Genomic DNA, 22,786 nt, shown 5'->3' on the forward strand with positions numbered 1-22,786 from the left:
GCCTTACAAGTAACGTCCTGCCCTGACGCATCCCACAGAAACAGGATGTGGTGCAGGAATGTTCCCTATGGATGAACAAGTCTCACTGCTGAGAACCCACCAGAAGCTTGGAAAAGGAGGAACGTCTTTACTCCCTGCCTGAGGTAGCCACAAGTGGCGTACAGTTCCCCACAGGTTCATCTGGATCTTAAGAGACCCAGTGGTTCCTGTAGCTGTTCTCTGCACTGGGCAGAGGCTGTTTGGAAACCTGCCTCTGCCTTGGATTCTTCTCACCATTTGCCCTGCCAGGGTCCTGCAGGCTTTGCATCTGCTTTCCCTGCTGCCAGCGGTCTGTGCTCCTGGGCTCCAGGCCGGCTCTGATACAAGGATGCAGCTGTAACCTGCACTGGTCTGCTGGGAAAATGGCAAAGCTATGGAAAGGGGCCGTGAGAAACCTTACTTGGACCCCTGCCCTTTGCAGGCTCTCACCTGTGAGATCCCTTTGCAATGAGATGTCACTAATCCTCTTCAGCTGGAAAAAAACCCAAGTCAGTTGGGTGTACGACCTGCTCAGCTCCAAACAATTTCAGGGCTGGGTAGGTCTTACCCTGCTCCTTGATTCATTCCTCACTCTCTATTGATTCTTCAGCAAATGATTAACATGTGATAACGTGGCTGGAACAGCCCTGAATGCACTGTGGAGCAAATAGGCTTGTTAAATAGTAGCGAGTTTGTTCTTACTTGCATTAAATGTACTAAAGGTAATCGTGTTGCCCCCTGCTCCCCGGGGTTGGAAAGAGGAGCCCATTCCTGCTTACTGCTGTAAGCAGCACTGTCATGGCCCTTCATGGAGATGCCCAGGTAAGCGTGAGCATGCCTCAGCTTTCAGCCACTTGGTAGTGGAGGAACTGGGAAAACTGGCAAACTGGTGCTCAGCCTTCCCGGTGGGATGAGATGGAAAGCCCCCAACTGGGAAAAGCAGCTGCCTGAGGGGTTGCAGGAGGGGAGCGTGCAGAAGGACCTTAGTGCGCAGCCCAAGTTTTGGGCCATGCAATAACATTTCAGAGCAGAAGCAGCATCTGAGCCCCTGCTGGGAGCTGGCCCGAGGTCCCTTCCAGCGGCCGGCGATGGCAGCAGCACGGCTGGCTGTAAGCAGGGCAAGGCTGGCAGCTGGGCTTGGACCCTCGGGAAGCAGCGCTTCGTGCCAGCGGCGCAGCATGAGATCCCAGGGCAAAGTCCGTCTTACCAGGTTCCAACTCCAAAACAGTGGAAAGCTGCAAAAATGCGATGACACAGCAAAAATAGGAGATGTAAAAAGTTATTCTTTTGTTTCTGATGCTGTCAGGTTCTGAGGCACTGTGGAGGTTTCTAACAGACCGTGGGTGATGGCCTCATCCTCTGCCTAGAAGAAGAAAACCATGGAGGTCTGTTTGGAGGAGCAGAACTCTCACTCAAATGGCATATATGAGCAAGTATAGCTGTGGTCATTAAAAAGTAAAAATGTAGAAAAGGCTATTGAAATGACCTATCAGAGCCTGAAAGCAGCACTGCAATCCAGGAGGTGTGCTGAAGTGGGGACAACCATCAGGGTCCGCAGGGGGACATCAGTCGGAGGCAGGAGCTGGAAGACCCAGAGCTCTGCACTGCTGCTAAGGGGTAGGAACTCACCAGGCAAAAGAAGTGTCTCAGCCCAACGTGGAGAATCAGCAAAGCAGGAGGTCTGATTGGCCTCAGGAGGGAAAACTGGGAAAAAATTAAATGTGTAGAGCTCAGGGACTTGGCAGGCTGAGGAAGGGGCAGGAGGGCAGGTCTGTGATCAGCTCCCAAACGCCAGCTGCAGCTGTGCAGGAGGGAAGGACCCGATGGCTGTCGTGTTCCTGCAGAGGAGTATTTCACCTGGAAGCTGGACAGCACAGCACTGGGTGGCCATCAAGCAAGAGCAGTTCGTGAGGTGCTGGTGCAGAAGGTACCAGGGGGATCACAGAAAGGCGCCTTGCCATGCAAGAAAAGCTACAAGCAGTAGAAGGGTAAAAAAAAGTCTTGGTTGCTGCGAGGTTACCCAAGTGAACGAAATGTGCTTAACGTGCTGGTATTGTACCTGTAGGCAAAGTCTTAATAACGGCAGGGGAACTAAACAAATATGTTGGCAGGGAACATTTACGCCAGGATCCAGAGGAGGAAGCGTTGGCTATCACCTGTTGACAATGACTATTTTTCATTCACTGAAGCAGAAACATGGTGCGTTTGTGTGCATTTCTGTCACGTGCTCTGGGCTTTATCTCTGGGTCTACACTGAGTAAAACAGATCGGTAAATTTTGCTCCAAGGATGTTATCCTGGTTTCAGCTGGGCTAGAGTTAATTTTCTTCTTAGCACTAGTACAGTGCTGTGTTTTGGCTCTGATGTGAGAACAATGTTGATAGGACACTGATGCTTTTAGTTGTTGCTGGGTGATGTTTATACTAAATCAAGGACTTTTCAGTTCCTTGGGCCCTGCCAGCCAGAGGGCTGGGGGGGGATGGGAAATTGGGAGGGAACACAGCCACGACAGGTGACCCAAGCTAGCCAAAGAGGTATTCCATACCATATGGCGTCATGCTGAGTGTATAAACTGGGGGAAGAAGGAAGGGGGGGACACCTGGCATTATGGTGTTTGTCTTCCCGAGTAACTGTCACGCGTGATGGAGCCCTGATTCCCTGGGCATGGCCGAGCACCTGCCTACCTGTGGGGAGTGGGGAATGGATTCCTTGCTTTGCTTTTCTTGCTATGCGCGGCTTTTGCTTTACCCTTTTTCCCCACCTTTCCATTTTGCTATTATTATTATTATTATTGTTAGTATTATTGTTCTTACATCTTTATTCTTTTAAAATTATTAAATTGTTCTTATCTCAACCCTTGACTTTTACATTCCTTTCCGACTCTCCTCTCCATCCCTCTGAGTGAGGGGAAGTGAGCAACTGGCTGTGTAGTGCTTGGTTGCTGGCCGGGGTTAAACCACGACAGATGTGAAGGCAATTGAACATCTGCAGACAGAGTTTGCTTGCTATGGCAGCAGAGGAGGGCTGCGGCTCTCCGTGTGCAGGGGGTACATGCAGTGCGGGGTATTGCACGTGCTGGGGCACAGGGGGAATTACACTGGAGGGAGACGTGCAGCCAGATCCAGCTGGTGGAACAGGTGTATCAAAAGATTTAGTATCTCACACCAAAGTGTTGTGATGGGATGAACAAAATTCAGTTCTCTCTAACAGATACGTGGTGATAATATTTCAGCACCATCACCACAGAAATTGCAAACTTCTGTGTTAAGACCTAGCAAAAACAAATCAGAGAAGCCTTCCCCTGTGGTTTGTGGCATGTCTCTACTTGCAAAATATGTCCTTAAATCACTGCTGCTTGTAAATATGCCTTTTGGAAAAGGAACATGCTTTATATGCGTTCAGTTCATTTTTAGCATATCTGGGAAAGAACTGATTGCTGTTGATGTGAATATTTCTCGAAGGCATGATGTCCAGATCTAGATGTGGTCTGTGCTAATTTGATAAAAACTACTCACCTGTCTGGTGCTGGATCAATGGGTGCTGTGGCCACCTGAGTTGTGGCCTGGCGGAGAGCCTGGTGAGGGCAGGTGGGGGTGGGAGGCACGATCCCTCATGCAGCTGGGCCATGCTGCATCAGATGGAAGAAGCACAGGAGGTGCTGCCACCGTAACGGGGCTCCATCCCTACCTTGGGTGGGGCTGGTGGCAGCATCCTCCCCTCCGTTGTACCTAGAGGCATTCAGAGCCTGGGTCAGCCCCACGCACCAGTACCAGCTGGGGCTGACCTGCTGGGAGGCAGCTCTGCGGAGAAGGACCCGGGAGTGTGCTGGGGGACAGCAAGTTGCCCGTGGGCCAGCAGGGTGACCTCGTGGCCAAGGGGCCAACGGGTTCCTGGGGTGCATGAGGAGGAGAGTGGCCAGCAGGCCAAGGGAGGGGATCCTCCCGCCCTGCTCTGCCCTGGGGAGGCTGCGTCTGGAGTGCTGGGTCCAGTGCTGGGCTCCTCAGTTCAGGAGAGATGGGGAACTGCTGGAGGGGGGCAGGGGAGGATACAAAGATGATGAGGGGACAGGAGAATCTCCCTGATGAGGAAAGGCTGAGAGAGCTGGGGCTGTTCAGCCTGGGGAAGAGAAGGCTGAGAGGGGACCTCATCAATGCCTGCAAATATCTCAAGGGCCAGTGTCAGGAGGACGGGGCCAGGCTCTTTTCAGTGGCACCCAGCGACAGGACAAGGGGCAGCGGGCACAAACGGCAACACAAGAAGTTCCTTCTGAATATGAGGAAGAAGAACTTTACCTTGAGGGTGACGGAGCCCTGGCACAGGCTGCCCAGAGAGGCTGTGGGGTCTGCTTCTCTGGAGGCATTCAAACCTGCCTGGATGCAGCTCTGTGCAGCCCACTCTGGGAGAGCTGCTTCAGCAGGGGCTGGGCTGGGGGGGCTCCAGGGGTCCCTTCCAGCCCCGACCATGCTGTGATTCTGTGTGACTGAGCCCTTGAGACAGCTACCCAAACATTAGATGGGGAGGTGACTGAGGCAGGGCAGAACTGCCTGGTTTGGTGGCACTGTGGTGACCATGCAACTGGCCTGAGGTGCAGAGGGCTCCCTGGGACCGAACTTCGGCACATCCATACTTCAAAGTAGGGGTTTTTTTGTGGGGGGAAGGTGAATGCAGTGGCAATATGAGAATGCTGCAGTCTCAGAGCAGGACCAAGTCAGAAGCAAGTGTAGGAATGAGGGGATGGCATAGCTGGACCATAAAATGGGCATCCTTACCGCCGCCCCAAGCTGCATCCCCCCTATTGGGTTTGGGGAGGATGCGCTGGGCAGGATGGACCCAGGTCTGTAGGGAGGACGTGCCTGCCTCACAGTGTCTGCCAGCTGAGCCCCAGAAAATGAGCAGGAGTGGGGAGGAGGAAAGCAGCTGCAGCTGGAGCACGAGGGCTCCCCTGGCACTGCAGCTGGGAGGCAGCGGCTCTGTTTAACGCTACTGCCAAGACATTCTGGGGGAGAAAGTGACCCATCAGCAGTGTCAGTGTCTCCATTGCTGCCCAGAAGCTCGTGCAATGGCTCTGGGACTCAGCACATGAAAGCAAGGGGTTGGCAAGAGGTTTCTGGGTGCGTGTCTTCACTTGCAGGGGAACAGGAACAGATGATATGCACACACACCAGCCCCAGCCCTGCAAATCTGTAACACATCACTTGAGGTATTGCACATCACTGGGCTTTACTGGTGATAGCACAGAACTGTCAGTGCCCCACGTGTATGGGTGAGGTGGAGAATGGGGCTTTGAGCAAGGCATTTCTCTTTGCAGGGGAACATCCTGGCCACCTGAGTCCTCTGGGGCTCCAGGCAGAGGGACTGCTCAACTTAGGGCTGCACCCCAGGGGATGGAGCGCTTGAGCAGCAGTGTGGTGATGTGCAACTAGTGCAGGGTCCACTTCTGCCAGTAGACAATGCTGGGTGGGCACCGCTCCATGGGTCATTCATGGGACATCCATTGAATGGGCATTGGCTTGGAAGAGGCCAGGTAAGGCAGAGAACATCTGCTCGTGTTCTCTGAGGCACAGCCTGGTATGATGTGGAAAGTCCGTCTAGCCCACAGGACGCTCATGAAGCTATGAGCCATGGAGCATCCCACGCCCCCCTCACATACTGCTCCCTCCTTTCCCACCCACAACAGCCTCTCCTCGATTACAGGGCCAGGTTTCCCAAGGTCATTTGAGTTCGCCTGATAATGCCAAGTGATTTTTGCCCTTTGGTAATGAGGCTGGATCCCATCCAGGATCCCTGTCATAGAGAGTTTGAAGAGCTGGAGGGGTTGTACCTGGAGCCAAAGGTTTGTGCAAGCCCTGCGTGGGTGGGGTGGCTGTGGAGCACGCTATAAAGAAGCATTAAGGAGCTGAGCAAACAACACAAGCTGAAGTAGAGGGAGGAGAAGCAATATGGGAGAGCTTTGCATCCACTCCGTTCTGGTGACGGGGGCCAACCGGGGGATCGGCCTGGGGCTCATCCGGCATTTCCTGGGGATGCGAAACCCACCCAAGTGGGTCTTTGCGACTTGCCGAGACCCCAGGGGGCAGCGAGCGCAGGTGAGGCTGGGCTGGGCGGCAGTGGGCTGTGCTGGGGGGGGCGCTGGGTGCCAGGGCGGCAGGGTAGAGCCAGGAGGGGGTCTGCAAAGGGCTTGGGCTGCAGCTGGGCACCTGCAGCACAGGGCGGCCGGGTTGGGACAGTGGTGGGACCAGCTGTGCATGGGATGTGCAGAGGGGACAGTGGCATGTAGCAAGTGTGGGAGGCATGGAGCCCCATCCGTCGGGAGCAGGACAGCCGGAGCAGGGTGCTGGGTGCAGGCACAGAGCTGGCGTGACACAGGCTTTGTCTGGGAAAGGCTGAGCCTCGGCGCAGCCCCTCCTGCCTCTCCGTACCCACACGGTGCCCTCTCTCTCAGGACTTACAGAATGTGGCCTCCAATCACGCCAACCTGGTCATCATCCTGCTCGGTAGGTGCCCCGAGGTGGGGGTCCCTCGCCCCGGTTCCCCTCTCCACCTGGCACCACAGTCCCGTGCAGTGCCGGCAAGTGCCCTGGTGCTGTGCACACCCTGGGAGCCCAGTGCCATAAGGGAGCCACACTGATAGGTCGCTGCCTTTGGGGACACCTGGTGCTGCTGTCCTGGGGGACACACAGGGGATCCCAGACCAGCACGGGGACGTGGGTGCTGACCTCCCCTGCATCAGCTCTGCAGAGGTCACCGACCCCACCAGCATCAAGGCAGCTGCAGCCAGAGTTGGGGAGCACGTGGGGGGCTCGGGGCTGAACCTCCTCATCAACAACGCTGGGATGGTGATAAATAACACACTTGATGACGAGACGCCAGAGAACATGACCCAGATTTACACCACCAACACGGTTGGGCCCCTGCTGCTGGGCCAGGTGAGACCCTCACCTGAGCTGGGCTGTCCCAGGGGGCACGAAGGGTGGGTGGGAGGGGGTCCTGCCTCCGCTCTGGTGCCTGATGGGCTCTCGGTCAGTGAGAGGCTCGTGGAGCAGTGGGCTGGAGCTCAGGAGCTGGAGCCTGGCAGGCTGGGGCAGGGGGAAGAGGAGGGAGGATGCTCCGGTGCTGGTGCCAATGTTGCCCACTGTGGAAGGAGCTGGTCCTCCCCTGTGCCCCTCCACGTGTGCCCCTCTCTCCTCTCTCCTCGCAGGCGTTCCTGCCCTTGCTGAAGAAGGCTGCCCAAGGGAGCCCGGGCTCAGGGCTAAGCTGCAGCAAGGCAGCCGTCATCAACATATCCAGCTATGGGGGCTCCATTAAGGAAGTCTATTTATGGGATCAGATACAAGCTGTCTCGTACCGCTGCAGCAAGGTATGTGCTGTACTGAATAAGGGTCTCACCTTCTTAGCAAACAACTCCACAAACCTTCAAATGTTTCCTCTCCCAGTTCCTGCACCTCTCTGCACCGTGGCTGAGGTCCCATCAGTCACTGGGTCCCTCTCATGGCACATTCTTGTGCCTGGCCCTCAGTAGGGTCTGCACATGTCCCCTTGCAGCCAGCCGACCCTTCCCACCGACGACCCTGCCCTGTCTCCCCGCAGGCTGCCCTGAACATGCTGACCAAGTGCCAGTCCCTGGGGTACCGGGCGCACGGTGTCCTCTGCGCTGCTCTCCACCCTGGCTGGGTGCAAACTGACATGGGGGACTCCGTCGGAAACGTGGTAGGAGTTTCACCTCGGCGGGTCCATCGGAGCCCCTGGGACGGTTTTCCCGTGGGAGGGAGCCGCTGCCCTGAGCCCCTGCCCGCCCCGTCCCCTGCCCTGGTCCTGGGTGCCTGTGGCCCCATCCCCTCGGCTCTCCCGGTGCTCCGAGCGGCTCCTGCCCCTGGCCCCGGCTGCTGCAGGGCAGCCCTTGGCCAGCCCTGGGGCAGGGGCTGCCTCTCCCCCTCCGCCCCGCAGGCCCCCTTGACGGTGGATGCCAGCGTGCGAGGGATGCTGAAGGTGCTCTCCTCCCTCTCCGAGAAGGACACCGGCACCTTCCTGGACTGGGAAGGGAAGGTCCTGCCCTGGTGAGGTGCCGGCCAGACTCCTGGCAGTGGGGCCCTGGCCGCTGCTCCCGCCTGCCCTGCATCCTCAATAAAGCCCTGCCTGAGACCCCCGGCTATGCTGTGCACTGCCAGGCCCCTGCCCGAGCACCCCCTCATCACCGCGGGCTGTGTCGGTGCCCCAGCTGCCCGCTTGACCCGCAGCTGTCACTGGTGTCCCCATGAGTCGCAGCCTGTGTGTCCAGTGACACCGTCACCGACCCCCAGAGACGTGCCCCCCGGGAGGCACCGGAGCCAGGACAGAGCCCCTCTCCCTGGAGGAGAAAGGCGGGATGTCCTGATGCACAGGGCCGGCTCTCCCCCTGCCCAGCTGCGGGGCACACCCGGGTGTTCAGCCCAGGGTGCCCGAGGGGCTGGGGGCACAGGGACCAGCTGCCCTCTCCCCTCAGCTGGGGGATGCTCGGCCGCGGTGGGACAGACGGACAGACGTGCGCGGGCAGCGTGCAGGGACCATGCGCTGGGCTCAGCCCAGGCGTTTGGGGCTGGGGGCGCAGAGACAGAGCAGAGGTATCAGCTCCCGGTGTTTACAGAGGTGGGGGGTACAGGGGGCTGCAGGGCCGCGCGTGGGCCGGCCAAGGGGAGCGAAGCTGCTTCCCATGCCCTTCCCGCTCCCTGGCAGCCCGGGGCGGCTGGGGGCGAGCAGAGGCCCGTGCCAAGGGGCGAGTGGGGGGCTGAGGCGCAGGCAAGAGGTGCCGCCTGCGCGCCCGTCACCAGGGCAGGCTGCTCCCTGCCCAGTCGAGGAAGGCTCCGGAGGTGTCCTGCGAGAGGCTGGCCAGCACGGCCAGGATGCCCCGCATGCTGCGCTCCACCATCAGGGGCGCCTGCAGGGGAGGACAGGGCCAGTGTCACTGCTGCAGGCTGCGAGCAGCACGGAAAGCAGCCGGCCCTGGGCAGGCAGGAGGGTGCATGGCCCGGGGAGCAGCACCCACGGTGCTCGTGGGGGCATTTCCCCCCCCTGCCACCCCCCTGCTGTCCGTGCTGAGGGTGCCAACGGGGCTGGCTATCCCGTGTGCTTGGCACTTGGCACGTGCTGCCCGCTCCCTGCCTGCTCTGCCCCAGGAGATGGTCCTGGCATCACAGCATGACACAACATCCCCTGCCCTGAGTGCCCCTGCCCTCCCTGAGAGCTGGGGGCACAGCAGGAGTCCTGCTGACCCTCCCCTGCACAGCCCAGTACCTTCTCCGTCCCCATGTCGGTCTTCACCCAGCCGGGATGGATGGCCGCGCACAAGATGCCCTTGTCTTGGAAGTCTGCAGCCATGCACCTCGTCACCATGTTCTGGGCAGCCTAGAAGAGGCACCGCCGTGCCAGCATGACCTGGGGCATGGGTGGGCAGGAGGGGGGACACTTCCCAGCCAAAAAATGGCTGTGGGGGTGGGCAACGGGACTTTGCCCTGGGGTAAAGCATCAGCACAACCCACCTGAAATGCTCAGTCCTGGGTGCTGCTGTCTCAAGCTCCATGCTTACACTTGGGTGAAGCAGGCACAGAGAAGGATAAGGGTGCCCTGAGGACACCCTATGTTACCGGGACCTCCCTGTCCAGCTCCTTCCCACATCACTCAGCTCCCCATGGAGATCCTGCTACCATTTGTTGTTTTTTAAACCAAATTGCAGCAATTCTGTTGCATCACACACTTATGACACTAAGAAATTAATTACTCACCTCATATAACTTAGACTTAGCTGAAACTATTATAACTCTAAATTTGCTGCATTATAGTATGATGCCCCATGGCACGATATCCCCTTGACAGCGCTGTCCTTTGCAGTAGCCTCGATCCCTGGGTACCAGCCTGGCATTATCAGCATTTTGCACCATTTACAGCCTCGTTCGAGGTGACTGAGGTTCTGAGCAGCAGCATCCAAGTCTGTTTGTAGCTGCCTTAATAAATTAGTGTGTGTGGGGGGGTTTATTTTCCTCTGGGCCAGGCTGGGTGCCCGGTGCCAGGGAAGGGGCCAGTGCAGGTGCTCTCCTCCTTGTGGTCCCAGCGTGTGGCAGGGCTCCTGCTGTGATCGTATAGTGGTCAGTACTCTGCGTTGTGGCCGCAGCAACCTCGGTTCGAATCCGAGTCACAGCAATACTTTTGGCAGCCACCCGGTGCACAAGGCCGGGCTGGGCTGAGCTGCAAGGAGGAGGAGGTGGGTGGTTTGCAAAGACCCCGTGCCCTCAGAGGGGGCCACAAGCTCGGGTGGGCTCTCTGCTCCTAAGCATGGCCAGACTCATGCCTACAATGATTTCCCCACCTGTAGTCATTGCACAGGGTCTGTCCTGTGGGGCATCAGTGACACTTGGGGGAAAGCACTTCAGCTTCTCCATTTTCCAGGCAAAGCTTGAGAACTGAGAATAAACCACCCACCTTTCCACCTTTCCCTCACGCTTCCTCTACGGTTTGCAAAAAAAGGGGACCAGGAGATGCTGTGGCTGCTCTGCAGAGCGAGAGGAGATGGCTCAGCTCCCTGCCCCTGCCCTCCAGGCTGGGAAGGGTTGGCCATAGCCATCACCTGAAGAAGGAGGATCAGCCACGCTACCAGCACGCCCAGCTCCTGGGGAGCAGGATTGTGGCTGCAGCACCTCCAGGGATGCTTTCACAATAGAGGCGAAGCCCCCCCGCCCCGAGCTTAGGGGTGACCCTGACACACTGTGGGTCGGGGAGCCAGAGGCAGGTGGAGATCTCTGGGGTGCACCAGGAGGGGCTTCAGCTTGAGGGAGCCTGTGAAACTGTTGCCTTGGCTCTTCAGGACCCTTCAGACCGTGGAGACACCCGTTCGCTTGGTCCGGGTGCCCTCTCCTGACGGCTGTGCAGAACTCACGCTGGACAACAGCTTTCAAAGAAGAAATGACAACGAGCTGCCCAAGGTAGCACACGGGTGGCACTCGGGGCTCAGCTGGTGAAGGAGACTCTACCCAGGCAGCGAGTCTCAGCTGACCCACCACTGGGGGGGCACCTGAAAGTAGCGGGGGGCTACTGCCACCCGGGCTGGCTCAGGTATCTGCAGGACTTGTGCTTGGCAGGGGGAGAGGGAGGATTTTTCATTCCACCAGATAAACTATTTTTCTTACATACCTTCTCTGTATCACAAAATGGAGAGCAAAATTCTCGTGACACATTTACCTTAAGGATCTGCAGTTTACAGGGCACTGCTTGCACAACTTCATGACCCTCCGATCTTCATTTACTCTTTTACTGAAAACACATCTTTCTTTACTAAGAACAAGCTCAAAAACCATTTTCCCCTCTAAAGATAATACAGAAAGAAGACAAACATCTAGAGAAGTTGACCTTTATCAGCAGCAGTACCTGTCCCACTTTTACACAGCTGAAAAGCAGAAACACAAGGAAATACATAATTTCTCCATCACTTTTTTCCCCCCAGAAAGTCAGTTTGGGCTATAAGGCCATTAAGCTTATCTGAAGAATAACATACTGTGCTTGAGTAGCTGATGGATGTTCAGGTTGGAAAACGTCAGAATCCCAGAGGGGATAGTTTTCAACCAAAATCACTCAATTTTCTGTTAAAAGACTTTCTATTTCGCAAAAATAACCTGAAGTGTATGTGCACATGTACAGAAGCAGTGTGGTGGCCCCATGGGTTGCTGCTGCCTCTGTTCTCACATGAGCCATCCTTAAAACGACGCAGGGCTCTGCTTTGGTTGGAGTGGGTTTGGGATGGTAGACAACAGAATTACAGGATGGCTGAGGTTGGCCAGGACCTCTGGAGGTCATCTGGTCCAGCCCCTGCTCAGGCAGGGCCAGCCAGAGCTGGTTGCCCAGGGCTGTGTCCAGGTGGCTTTTGAGCATCTCCAAGGGTGGAGACTCCACAGCCTTCCTGGGCAAACTGTGCCAGTGCTCTGTTCCCCTCCCAGTGAAAGTATCTCCTGATGTTCAGGGGGAACCTCCTGTGGTCCAGTGTGTGCCCATCGCCTCTGGTCCTGGCACGCAGCAAAAGTAGGAGCCAGCAGGACCCCAGCTCCTGGGGAGGGTGGCTTGGGGCATCTGGGGGGAGCAGGCTCTGGCTCACGGGCTCCTAAAGGATAACGCCTTCGCCTGAACAGGGGCTTGAACCCTGGACCCTCAGATTAAAAGTCTGATGCTCTCCCAGCTGAGCTATCCAGGCTCCCGCCCGGGGGGGGCGGGACGCTCCGCACGGACCCCGCGGACCCCCCCTCGCTGGGGCACGGGGGGACAACGCGGGACACACCCGGCCCGCCCCGAGGGACCCACCGCAGCGGGGGGCGGCCTTGCAAGACAGGGACCCCCGGGACCCCCGCCCTGCCCCGGCGCGTACCAGCACCGGGTTTGTCCTCCCGGGGGGAGCCAAAAGCCAAAGTAGCGAGGAGGGGGAGGGGGAGGCGGAGGAGGAAGAGCAGGAGGAGGCGGAGGAGGAAGAGAAAAGCAGCACCGCAGCCGCAGCGGGCTGTGAACCGCCCAGCGCCCGCTCCCCGCACACCCGGGCTCAGCACTCGGCTGCGGGGCACGGCCCGGGCTGGCCCCGCCGGGGGCCCGATCCTGCCGCGGGGACGCGCCCCGGGAAGGCGCCGGTGCCGCGGAGATGCGCCGGCGGGCGGGCGGGCGAGGGACTGGGGGGGCGGCTGTGAAATGCCCTCCGCCCCTGCGCCGCCCCTCGCCCCTGCACCGCCACCCGCGGGAGGCAGAGGTCCGGCCGGGGAGAGGGGCGGCCCGGGGGGAGGGGGGGGTCCGGCCGGGGAGAGGGGCGGCTAGGGGTGGGTCCGACGGACCCGAAGACATCTTCCCTTCAGCAGGAGAGGATGACTTTTCTGAAGCCAGCCCACTCTGCTGAAGCCTTTTGCTCCTCTCCTGGTCCAGAGGGAAGGAACGCCTCCCATCCCCACGGAGTGAGAGGAGGTGGGAGGCAGCACTTTCTGCCGCAGGGCCCAGCTCCAGCAAGATGCTGGGAAGGAAGATGATAGGAAGGATTTGCACCCGGAGGATCAAAAGGCCATGCTCCAGGTGAGCATGAACTCCCCCCGGCAGCATCCTCCGCTCAGCACCGGCCCATTGCCCCACGGGAGCACACTGGGAAGGCTGGAGCAAGCCCATGAGCAGCTGGGCCACCACCATGGCTCAGCACCATTCACCTCTGCTTTTCAAATGCTTTCCTCTGGCCTCTCCAGCCAGCATCAGGTTCAGGGGCAGAGGTTTGGCCAGGCATACGGCCATGCCATTCTGCTGACTTTCTGCTAATGCATTTCAAAAATAAATAAAAAAGTAATTTCCCCCATTGCACAGCCCCTCCCTGGGCACACAGCCCTGCACATGGCTCTCCAGGCAGCCCAAAGCAAGGAGAGCATCTCCTCTGCCCACAGCCCTGACCCTGTGCAGGCATCACTGCCAGTCTGAATGCAAAGACCAACAATTCTAAGAAGAAAAGTTAAACTCTGCCATAATAAGCCCTGGGGTAAGTAGACACCCTGCCAAGCAAGGGGCTGCCCAGTGAGGGGCTGTAGGGCGGAGAGCCTGACAAAGGTGGAGGATGGGGCAGGACTTGAGGTGAGCAGAGATTTCTTATTGCTCCTGTTCATGCTTCCTGGGTGTCCTCAGGTTTCTGTCTGCCAAGGAGAGCATGATCCCCAGATCCTTCCTCCCCTGAGCCCTGCATGCTCAGCTGGTGCCACAGAGCTCAGCCCAAGGGTGTTGCTGACCCCTGAGATGGGATGAGCAGCCCCTGCACCCTGGATCTGACCTCGGCATCTCCACAGTCAGTTTGTTCATCCTTCCTTTGCGGGGTTAGTAAGGCTTTCCTGGGGCAGAGCAAGGCTTGGGCACACTAGGATACTGGCTGTGTCAGGGGGATGGAGTCTCCCAAAGGAGTAGGTGAGGGTTGCATGGGCACGTGGAGCCATTTTCTGCATCCTCACATGGATTCGTAACCCCCTCCTTCTGAAACGCAGCACAGATGCCTTCAGAGCAGGCACTCTGGCTGCACATCGCAAAAACACCTGAAAAAGCCCACCTGAAGCAGAGATGTCACCCTCTTCTTCCTCCCCCTAGGGCTGGACTGTGCCCCAGGATCCCTGGGGACCTGCCAGCAGCTCCCAGTTGGTGCTCCAGGAAGGGTGAGCACTGGGCAGGGGCTGGACGGTTGGAGGGGGACTCAGGAAGGGACTGGCTCCTCCCTCCTGGGGAGGGGCACCTGGGATCGCCCCCCCTGCCCCCTGGCCCCTTCTGTCCTGTGCAGGGTTCCCCAGGGTCCCCAGTCCCCGGTGCAGGCAGGGCCACCAGAGCCCTCCCTGTGCAGGCTGGGGGCTGCAGGGGGTCCCCCCAGCCAGGGCTGGTACCGAGGGGTCACCTGTGGGAACCCAAAGCCTGCAGCAGCCAGGAGTTGCAGGGTCCCAGGGCCAAGCGCCTGGCAGGGGGGCACAGTGTGGGACAGCCTGGGCAGGGGGGCGTGGGGCAAGGGGCAGTGTCCAGGGTGGCATTGGGGGATGTGCTGCTGCCGTGTGGCATGAGGGGCTTCCCAGATGTGTCCTCACCTGTCCTAGCCCCGATGTCTTCTCCCAGAGGTTTGGGGACCTCCTGGCCACGTCAACAGCCCAGATCCTCCTGCACTGCCAAGGGCAAGAGGAACTGAGAGGTGCTGTATTCACCCAGGCAGAGAGCGCGCAGGGGATGGGCAGGGAGCAGGCAGGGGGTGGGCAGCCCTGAGTAGCCCCATGGGTTACCCCAGGGACACCATGCAGGGGGAAGCGCGTTGCAGCCACAACCGCAGCACACAGTGGAGGGATGCTGAGGCACCAGGAGGCTGCTAGATTTACGTGCTCACTCTGCCAGCACCCCCAGGCAGGGTACTGGGGGCGCAAAAAGCCCCTGGGCACGGCTGGGCTGCCTTGGCAGGGCATGGCATGGCCACAAGGCCAGTCCTTCGGCCCTCCCCGTCCCTCCTCCCCATCATGGCCAGCCCCTTGCAGCTCTCCCCTCCCCTGCAGCCCGGGTGCCTCTTGGCTGGACCTGCGTAAAAAATATAAAAGGCTGTTTTTCTTGGAGACGTCCAGAGGATCCTGGCTGAGCTCGCCATGGGGAGCAGCGGCGCCAGGGTTGTGTTGTTGACGCTGTCGCTTCTCCTGCAGCCCACGTCCCAGTTCTGGCTCTTCAATGTCCTCTTCCCACCCACGACCACCCCAGAAGCGCCCCCGACCAACAGCACGCCACCCGTGGTACTCGGTAAGGTCAGGCTGTCACAGGCAGCACACGGGGTAAGGGTGGACACGCTGGGTGCCACATGGCCCCCCGGAGCCAGTGGTGAGGTTGGGGTGCTGTGGCTGCAGTGACCCTTTGCAGGCTGGAGCTGGAGCCAGCAAGGAGGGGTGACACACAGCTCCCAGATCCCCTCCCACCTGCTGGACTGGGGATGCAGGGCTGGCTATGCCCCGGTCACAGCTGCCCAGAGCTTGGGGGACAGGCTGGGCACCCCAGAAAGCACATGGGGCTCTAATATCTAACAGCTAGCTCAGAGGGTGTTTCAGGGCTTGCTCGGTTCTGGGGGGACTCTGCTAGCAGAGGGATGGGGGCTGCAACACACCCTTGTCTGCTGCTTCCCACGGCTGCAGCCACTGGTGCAGTGGGCCAGTATCCACCACCTCTTGCTTCCCCAAAGCCCACACCGTCCCATGTCTTCGACCACTCCCAGGTGATGGTTAAGTCATCCTCTGCTGCTGCAGAAGGGCGTGCATCTCATATGCCACCCAACGTCCATCCTGCCTGGGGGATGGCATACAGGGGAGTGAGTCGACAGGCAGAGGTGCCCGGGGAGGTGAAAGGAGAGGCTGGGGCATCTCCTCGGGGAGGTGGGAGCAGCAGCCACCAGCTGGTACCTCCACCCTGCCTGGCTCTGCCTCCCTTTGTCCCCTGTGCCACTGCTGGAGAGTCAAGCTAGGATTTTGCCATAAAACCTCTGCTGAGCAGAGTTGGGGTTTTTCTCCTTTTATTTGAACCAAGCTGAGTTTCCCCTTTAAAAAGAGAAGAGAAAAAGCAGAACACCCCTGCTGCATTGCCAAAGGCTGATCCCTGCAAACTCCCTTCCCAGCGGCATCAGAGAGCAGGGGACAGTGTTTGGAGCCTCAGTGTCCTGGGGCTGGTCCTCCGTGGCCATGCTGGTGGCCAGAAGCCCTGGTTGGCCATCACCAGGTGCCTCTTCTCGGGACAACCTGTGATGGTCAGAGCATCTCATTGTGTCCCCAGTACCAGCCTCAGCCTCTGCCCCATGCCCAGCTGGGTCCGGCTGCCACATGTGCCACTCGGCATCCGTGTGTAGCCCATCCCCCTGGGCCGGGTGTCCTGGAAACCCCCAGTGCCCTTGGGACCATCGATAACCCCTCTGCCCCCACAGGAACTCCCTTAATAATTACCTAATGTCCTCTGGAAGGGAGGCAGAGCTCAGGGCTGTGCGCCGGGGGCAGGGATGCTGGCTGTGCACCCTCGGGAGCCATCAGAGCAGCTCATGGTCCTGTTCTTCTCACTGCCTGGGGAGATCCTCTCTGCCCATCCCTGCCTGGGGTCTCCTATGTCAGGGTTCACTGCATGGCCTGATCCCCAACCAGGTGCTTTGAAGGCAAGATTAGACCCTCTCCGTATCCCTGGGGAGATGTGAGGTGAGGGAGCTGTGAAGCAGATTGAGGGAGGCAACTACTACATCTTTGTCCCCTCTCGCATGGGACGAGGCTTTCAGAGGCTGCAGACATGTCCCTGCACCCCTCGGCCATGCCCCTGCCATGCTGCAGGCACCACGGGTTTGCGGGTGACATGGGTTAGAGAATCTCTAGGCCAGGCTGCCCTCGCACCCTGTGACAGGGACAGCACTGCCACTCCCCAGAACACCTGTGCCCATGGACTTCAGGGTGCAGGGAAACCTGAGGCTGGTGGGGACCTTCTCAGGTCAAAGATGCTCCTCACCTGCATCCTTCAGCCCCTGTGCCAGGTGGCATGGCTCCCACCCTGCCGTGTTTGTCAGGTCCCACAGCCACAGCAAAGCCCAGGTCTGGGTCCAAGCACAGCACAGGGCAGGCATCTATAGGGACATTAGGCCACAAAGCAGCTCGTGGTGTCCTTGGGGGAAGCGCCTTATGCAGGACATATAGCAGACAGTGCCTGCAGTAGCACTGAAGGTCCACACCATCTCCAGCTGTGCATTGTGGGACAGTCCTGGGACCCACTGGGGCACAAGATTCATCACCCAGGGCTCCCATTCCACCAGGCTTGCAGCCACTGTCCCCTGCAGTCCCTTCACCTCTTGTTGTCACCCTCGGGGTCAGCGTTGGCATAAGGAGCTGGCTCTTCGCTCCTGCACACCAGCTGGGAATGCTCCCCATGCTGTCTGTCCCCAGTGCAGGCACACATAACGGGGTGGCACCGGGATGGGTCTCCTATCTCTGCTGGGAACCACACTGAAGAGGCAGACCAAACACTCCAGTGATGGTCACCTTCCATCAAGGAAGCCCAGGTCGCAGATGTCACCTGTGAACTTGTAAAAACCACGCTGTGTTTACCATACACGCTATTTGTACTGAATTTCCAGTGTACAGTTCCGCTTGGCGCCAAGCTATTTCAGAGACCTTGTTCAGCCTGTGCAGAGGGTTTAAAGTTCAGGAAAACAGTACATGGGCTTCATGAGCCATCAGCAGGGTGACTTTCACCTCCCTGGGGACCCTGTGCATCCTTGAATGGTCCCATTACCCCAGGACAAGGTGCTGAACATGTGGTGGGGCAGGGTGGGAGGAGATGAGGATGGAAATGCAGCCAGGCAAGGGCAATAACCTGGGATGCCTCGTGCTGCTGGGGCTTGGCACATTTGGGCCAAGGCTGGCAGCTCTGGGGGTCACCCTATGGGAAGGGCTGCTCGAGGGGTCCCTGAGGATGTGTTTTTAGCACCACCTCCATGCTCACCCCGCCTGCGGGCTCCGAGCACCCTCACTGCTATGCAGAGCAGGCTGCTCTCTGAGGGTGCTGCAGGCATCCCCGGCTGGGCAGCCCCAGGGGAGTCCTGCTTGGGGGGCCAGGGGACGCGCTGGGCTGGGCAGCCCCATGGAGCCAGCGGGATGGGGTCTGTAGCTAGCTCTTCTCTCCCTCTGCGGTGCCTCCAGTGCCCGGGTGTCTCGGGAACCAGCTGGAAGCCAAGCTAGACAAGCCGGACGTGGTGAACTGGATGTGCTACCGCAAAACGGAGGACTATTTCACCATCTGGCTTAACCTCAACACCTTCCTGCCAGTGGGAGTTGACTGCTGGATCGATAACACCAGGTACCGCTCACTCCCACCCCGGAAGCTCCCCGGGGAAATGACCTACCAGGGATCTCCCTCCCCTCTCCTCCCCTGCTGGCCGTGACCTGGCACACATGGAAAGCCATGGGAACACCATGGAACTGTTTAGGAATACAGCTGGCTGGCTCCTGCTCCAAGCGCTCATCCCTTTCCCATGTCCCTGCCACGTGCTTGTGCCCAGCCAGACCATCCTCAGCACCCACCGGAGATGCTGCCACCCGGCCCGCGGCTGCAGGGCAAGGGGCTGCCACTGCCTGCTCCGTCAGAGCCTGCCCCAAGGTGCCAGGCGACTGGCACGGATGCTGGCTTGGCACCAGTCCACCTCCCCATCCACACACAAGACTTGGAAAGAGCTGCTCAGGTCCAAGCTGCCACTCAGTGATCTCCACTAGCAGGGACATGGCTCTTCTGTTACTTTCTACCCTGTCCCCGCAGGGTGGTGTACAACCGAACCTCTCGGAAAATGTCCAATGCCCCGGGGGTGCACATCCGTGTGCCTGGCTTCGGCAAGACCTATTCCGTGGAATACCTGGATCAGAGCAAGCTGGCAGGTGAGAGGGGGAGAGGCATGGGGTGTCTGGGCATCCCACCTGCTCCCTGCAAGTGGTGTCCCCATGTCTCCAGTGGGGACTGGTTGTGCAGAGAGCCCAGGTCACCTGGGAGTGAGGGATGTTGGCCTCGGGGACATGGTCCCTTCGAGTGCTGGCAGGGACCACCCCACACTTGGCCCCAGTGCACATGGGATGCGTGGAGCCACTACCTCCAGCTGGAGCCACCAGAGAACGTTGTGTCCGTGACCAGGACGAGGGTGGAAAAGGTTGACAGGAGAAGACCACAGACCTAATTCCCACCTGTTCTCTTGGCCCATAGGTTACCTGCATACCCTGGTGCAGAACCTGGTGAACAACGGCTACGTGAGGGACCAGACGGTCCGGGCAGCCCCATATGACTGGAGGGTTGGGCCCCGTAAGTCCGGGGTTTGTGGGCAGGCCACCCATGCAGGGAGGGAAGCAGGATGGCTCTCAGGGGCTGGGTAAGCCGGCTGGTGTGGAGGAACCCCGGGACAGCGATGGGTACCTGTGGCAGTGGGTGCCCAGCGATTCGCAGTGCTCTCGTGTGAATGTGTGATGGCACCTGTAGGCTCTGCACCCACACCTCTCTCTGGTTGGGGCTCCTAGGGTCAGCCCTGTGGCCATGAGTGAGGTGGCCAAGAGCTGGTGCCCCTCTTATCTGCAGAGGAGCAGCCCGAATACTTCCAGAACCTGAAGGCACTGATCGAGGAGATGCATGATGAGTACCAGCGACGTGTCTTCCTCATCGCGCACAGCCTGGGCAACCTGAATATCCTCTACTTCCTGCTCCAGCAGACGCAAGCCTGGAAAGATCAGTACATTGGGGGTTTCATCTCCCTGGGTGCCCCCTGGGGAGGGTCCGTCAAGCCCCTGCGTGTCCTGGCGTCCGGTGGGTGACTCCTTGTGTGCAGCCACCTCTTTGCTTGCTTTCCCTCTTGCAGAAATGGAAGGCGGGTGGTAGGCAGGGAGAGGACGCAGTGGTAGAAGAGGTGAGGGACAGATGGTTGAGGGGTCTGTGGAGGCAGCATCCATGCTCTGGTGCTGCTGCTGCTGCAGGCAGAAAGCACTGTGAGGGTTCCTGCTGCAGCCCTGGCAGCAGGAGAGTGGCCCAGGGTGCACTGCGGAGCTTGCTCTGGTTTCCAGGATTGGGGCTGGTGGGTTTCTGTGTATGGAAACTGCTGCCAGAAGGGTCCACCTGCAGCCTGGCTCTTGCCAGACAGCCTGCACCACGCATAGGGTCAGCTCCTGGGCTAGGGGTGCTCCTGCAAAGCCCAAGCACCCACCCACACATCCTGGAGCCAGGGAAGCAGCCCAGGACACGCTCACCCTCTTCTCCCACCTCCCCAGCCATGCACACGCCTCCATCCATGCAGGACAGTGAGGCTGCTGGACCTTTGCTGCAGGCCATCCATCTCTTCTGCAGAAGAGGACATGGAGGTCACCCAAGGGACACTCACACTCAAGTGCACCACTTGCTTGGCTCTCCCCACATCTCAAAGCCCATCCCCCATAAGCTTTTCTGTCTTCAGGCTTTCATCTCCCTTAGCCCAGTTCCTCTTTAGTCTCTCCACAGCCCAGAAAGCCACAATCACTTGCCTAATGCTGACAGCCCAGAAAATCTACAAGTCACAAGCTGAGCCTCCCAAAATACGTGGAATTAGCAATCATGTGCTTGAAGTTTTTAACAACTGGCCCCTTGCATCAGCCTTAAGTCACCTCCTCATAGTTTTCTCTGTTGTCACAAGAGTCAGAGACATTTTAAAGGTCATCTGAGATTGTTGCACGGTCTTAGGACTCCAGACACACCAAAAATGCCAAGGCTTGCAGGAGACGTGCAGTTTGGCCACCTGCTGCCAGCACCCTCATGGGGCCCGGCTCATGCTGGTCCTGGAAAGCCCGGGGCTGGTCAGGGCCAGCTTTGCCTGCACCAAGCCCTCCTGCAGCTGGAGGTGTGATGCCGGAGAGAAGAGCCTGGAAGGTTGCTCTGGGTATCGGCAGCCAGACGGCTGAGGAGAGGATGTAGGATGGTGGGCAGGGCAGGGCTGAGCTGGGGGGGGGGAAGATCTGAGGTGGAACCATACCTCAGCCAGGAGGCAGCCCTGAGGTACTGCTGGGTGGGCTGATCATAGCACAGCTGCCCAGGGGGCCCCAGTTGCGAGGGTACATTTCCATGATGGTTCTGATGAGCCCCTGTGCATCCTGCAGGTGACAATCAGGGCATCCCACTCATGTCCAACATCAAGCTGCGTGAAGAGCAGCGCATGACCACCACCAGCCCTTGGATGTTCCCAACAAGCCTGGCCTGGCCCGAGACCCACGTTTTCATCTCCACACCCTCCTACAACTACACCTACCGGGATTACCAACGCTTCTTCACTGACGTCAACCTGGAGGATGGCTGGTACATGTGGGAGGACATGAAGGACTTGCTGAAGGACTTACCCCCTCCTGGGGTGGACACCTATTGCCTCTATGGCACAGGCTACCCCACCGTGGAGACTTATATATATGATGAGCATTTCCCTTACGAGGACCCTGTGGACATGATTTATGGCGATGGGGATGACACTGTCAACACACGCAGTTCGGAGCTGTGCAAGCGATGGCGCCACCAGCAAAAGCAGAAGGTGCATGTCCAGGAGCTGCGAGGGGTCGACCACCTTAACATGGTCTTCAGCAACCTGACGCTCAGTTTCATCAATGAAATCCTGCTGGGGAGCCCACAGGAGCCAGGGCAGTGGGGGCAGGTGAGATCCAGCCTGCAGGAGGGGAAGGAGGGGAAGACCCTACCTGGGCACAAGGTCCTTCAGGAGCCCAAAAAGAACTGAAAGGAACAAGGGCCAGCTTCTCTCTGTGCTGGTAGCCACCACAAGCTGCCATGCAGGGGAGCAAAGGACTCGGAGCTGAGTTTGGAAGGAAAAGGAGCATGACTGACAGCTCAGGTGGATGGGCTGGCACCCACTTCCACACTGAGTGTTTTTTCTTTTGGGAACGGCGATTAATTATACTCAGAGGCTTGTCACTTCCCACTAGCGGGTGAATAATTAACCATGCTGGCAGCTCATTAACACCACACTTATGAATTACAGCATACACACAAGTCCTTGCTGCTAGCAAGCCACGTTTAGGCACTTTAGAGGCCGTGGAGCCCACGGTGCCGTAGCCTCTGCTCACTTGGGACAGAGCAACTCACGTAAGGAGTGTGGGCTCTGACTTACCGGGGCAGTCATGGAGGTCGCATGGGGGTGGCACGGTAGGTATGGCTTACAAGAGCACCTCTGCCAGCTGCCAGCGTGCAGGCAGTGAGCTAGGCTCCTTGGGCAAGACCAACTCAAAATCAGCAGATTTACAAAATAATAAACACACTTTGCTTCTGAGTGCTGAGCCTGCCTTGTCCTTGCAGAGTGGGTCAGTAAAGCCAGCCATAACCAAAACCAGGCACTCACTGCCCGGAGGCACCCCCGGAGCTGCTGGGAAGAGCCACATGCTCTGCATTGCAACTGGGATTGGCAGTGCCACCAGGCCTGGCAAAACAAGCGGGGTGACAATATGATTGGGGTTGGTGACAGGGCCAGGGTGACAATGCAACTTGGGCTGGTGACACAGCCAGGGTTGGTGATGTGACCAGGCCTGGCAATGCAATGGGGACTGGCGACACAACTGGGGCCGGTGATGCAGCTGGGGGTGGTGACACAGCCAGAGCAGCTATGCAGCCAGGGCTGGCGACACAGCCAAGGCTGGTGATACAAACAGGGTGGCAATGCAACTGGGACTGGCAACACAGCTGGGGCTGGCGATGCAACCGAGGATGGAGATGCAGCTGGGGCGGCA

General features: G+C 58.8%; 2 protein-coding genes and 2 non-coding genes across 9 annotated transcripts; 3 read left to right on the plus strand and 1 right to left on the minus strand.

Annotated features, from left to right (window-relative positions):
• Positions 1-668: 668 nt before the first annotated feature.
• LOC130159268 (C-factor-like) lies at positions 669-8,156 on the plus strand. Of its 6 annotated transcripts, none has more exons than XM_056360717.1 (8): positions 669-840; positions 1,325-1,403; positions 5,695-5,850; positions 6,460-6,511; positions 6,756-6,943; positions 7,216-7,374; positions 7,605-7,724; positions 7,962-8,156. In XM_056360717.1, the coding sequence occupies exons 3-8, from the start codon at positions 5,749-5,751 to the stop codon at positions 8,073-8,075; spliced, it is 735 nt and encodes a 244-aa protein (XP_056216692.1). In that variant the 5' UTR covers positions 669-840; positions 1,325-1,403; positions 5,695-5,748; the 3' UTR covers positions 8,076-8,156. The 6 variants fall into 6 exon arrangements, with proteins under 6 accessions (XP_056216692.1, XP_056216690.1, XP_056216693.1 ...); XM_056360715.1 differs by having other exon boundaries at positions 5,712-5,850; XM_056360718.1 differs by lacking the exon at positions 1,325-1,403.
• Positions 8,157-10,115: 1,959 nt separating this feature from the next.
• Positions 10,116-10,187, plus strand: TRNAH-GUG (transfer RNA histidin (anticodon GUG)). Its single transcript has one exon. It is a non-coding gene; the product is annotated as a tRNA-His (tRNA).
• A 1,965-nt stretch (positions 10,188-12,152) lies between these two features.
• On the minus strand, positions 12,153-12,225 carry TRNAK-UUU (transfer RNA lysine (anticodon UUU)). Its single transcript has one exon. It is a non-coding gene; the product is annotated as a tRNA-Lys (tRNA).
• A 2,824-nt stretch (positions 12,226-15,049) lies between these two features.
• LCAT (lecithin-cholesterol acyltransferase) lies at positions 15,050-22,332 on the plus strand. The gene is made up of 6 exons (XM_056360712.1): positions 15,050-15,290; positions 18,206-18,362; positions 18,819-18,934; positions 19,254-19,349; positions 19,620-19,844; positions 21,161-22,332. Exons 1-6 carry the CDS (start codon positions 15,143-15,145, stop codon positions 21,781-21,783), a joined length of 1,365 nt encoding a protein of 454 aa, XP_056216687.1. The 5' UTR covers positions 15,050-15,142; the 3' UTR covers positions 21,784-22,332.
• The last annotated feature ends 454 nt before the right edge of the window (positions 22,333-22,786 follow it).

Source organism: Falco biarmicus, chromosome 15, assembly GCF_023638135.1.
Source record: "Falco biarmicus isolate bFalBia1 chromosome 15, bFalBia1.pri, whole genome shotgun sequence".
Taxonomy (NCBI): Eukaryota; Metazoa; Chordata; class Aves; order Falconiformes; family Falconidae; genus Falco; species Falco biarmicus.

Coding starts and splice junctions, on each gene's coding strand:
- LOC130159268 (XM_056360713.1), top strand. CDS start 5,957: ATGGGAGAGCTTTGCATCCACTCCGTTCTGGTGACGGGGGCCAACCGG. Junction 6,944..7,215: donor GGCCCCTGCTGCTGGGCCAG/GTGAGACCCTCA, acceptor CTCTCCTCGCAG/GCGTTCCTGCCCTTGCTGAA. Junction 7,725..7,961: donor GGGACTCCGTCGGAAACGTG/GTAGGAGTTTCA, acceptor TCCGCCCCGCAG/GCCCCCTTGACGGTGGATGC.
- LCAT (XM_056360712.1), top strand. CDS start 15,143: ATGGGGAGCAGCGGCGCCAGGGTTGTGTTGTTGACGCTGTCGCTTCTC. Junction 15,291..18,205: donor CACGCCACCCGTGGTACTCG/GTAAGGTCAGGC, acceptor CGGTGCCTCCAG/TGCCCGGGTGTCTCGGGAAC. Junction 18,935..19,253: donor GGATCAGAGCAAGCTGGCAG/GTGAGAGGGGGA, acceptor CTTGGCCCATAG/GTTACCTGCATACCCTGGTG.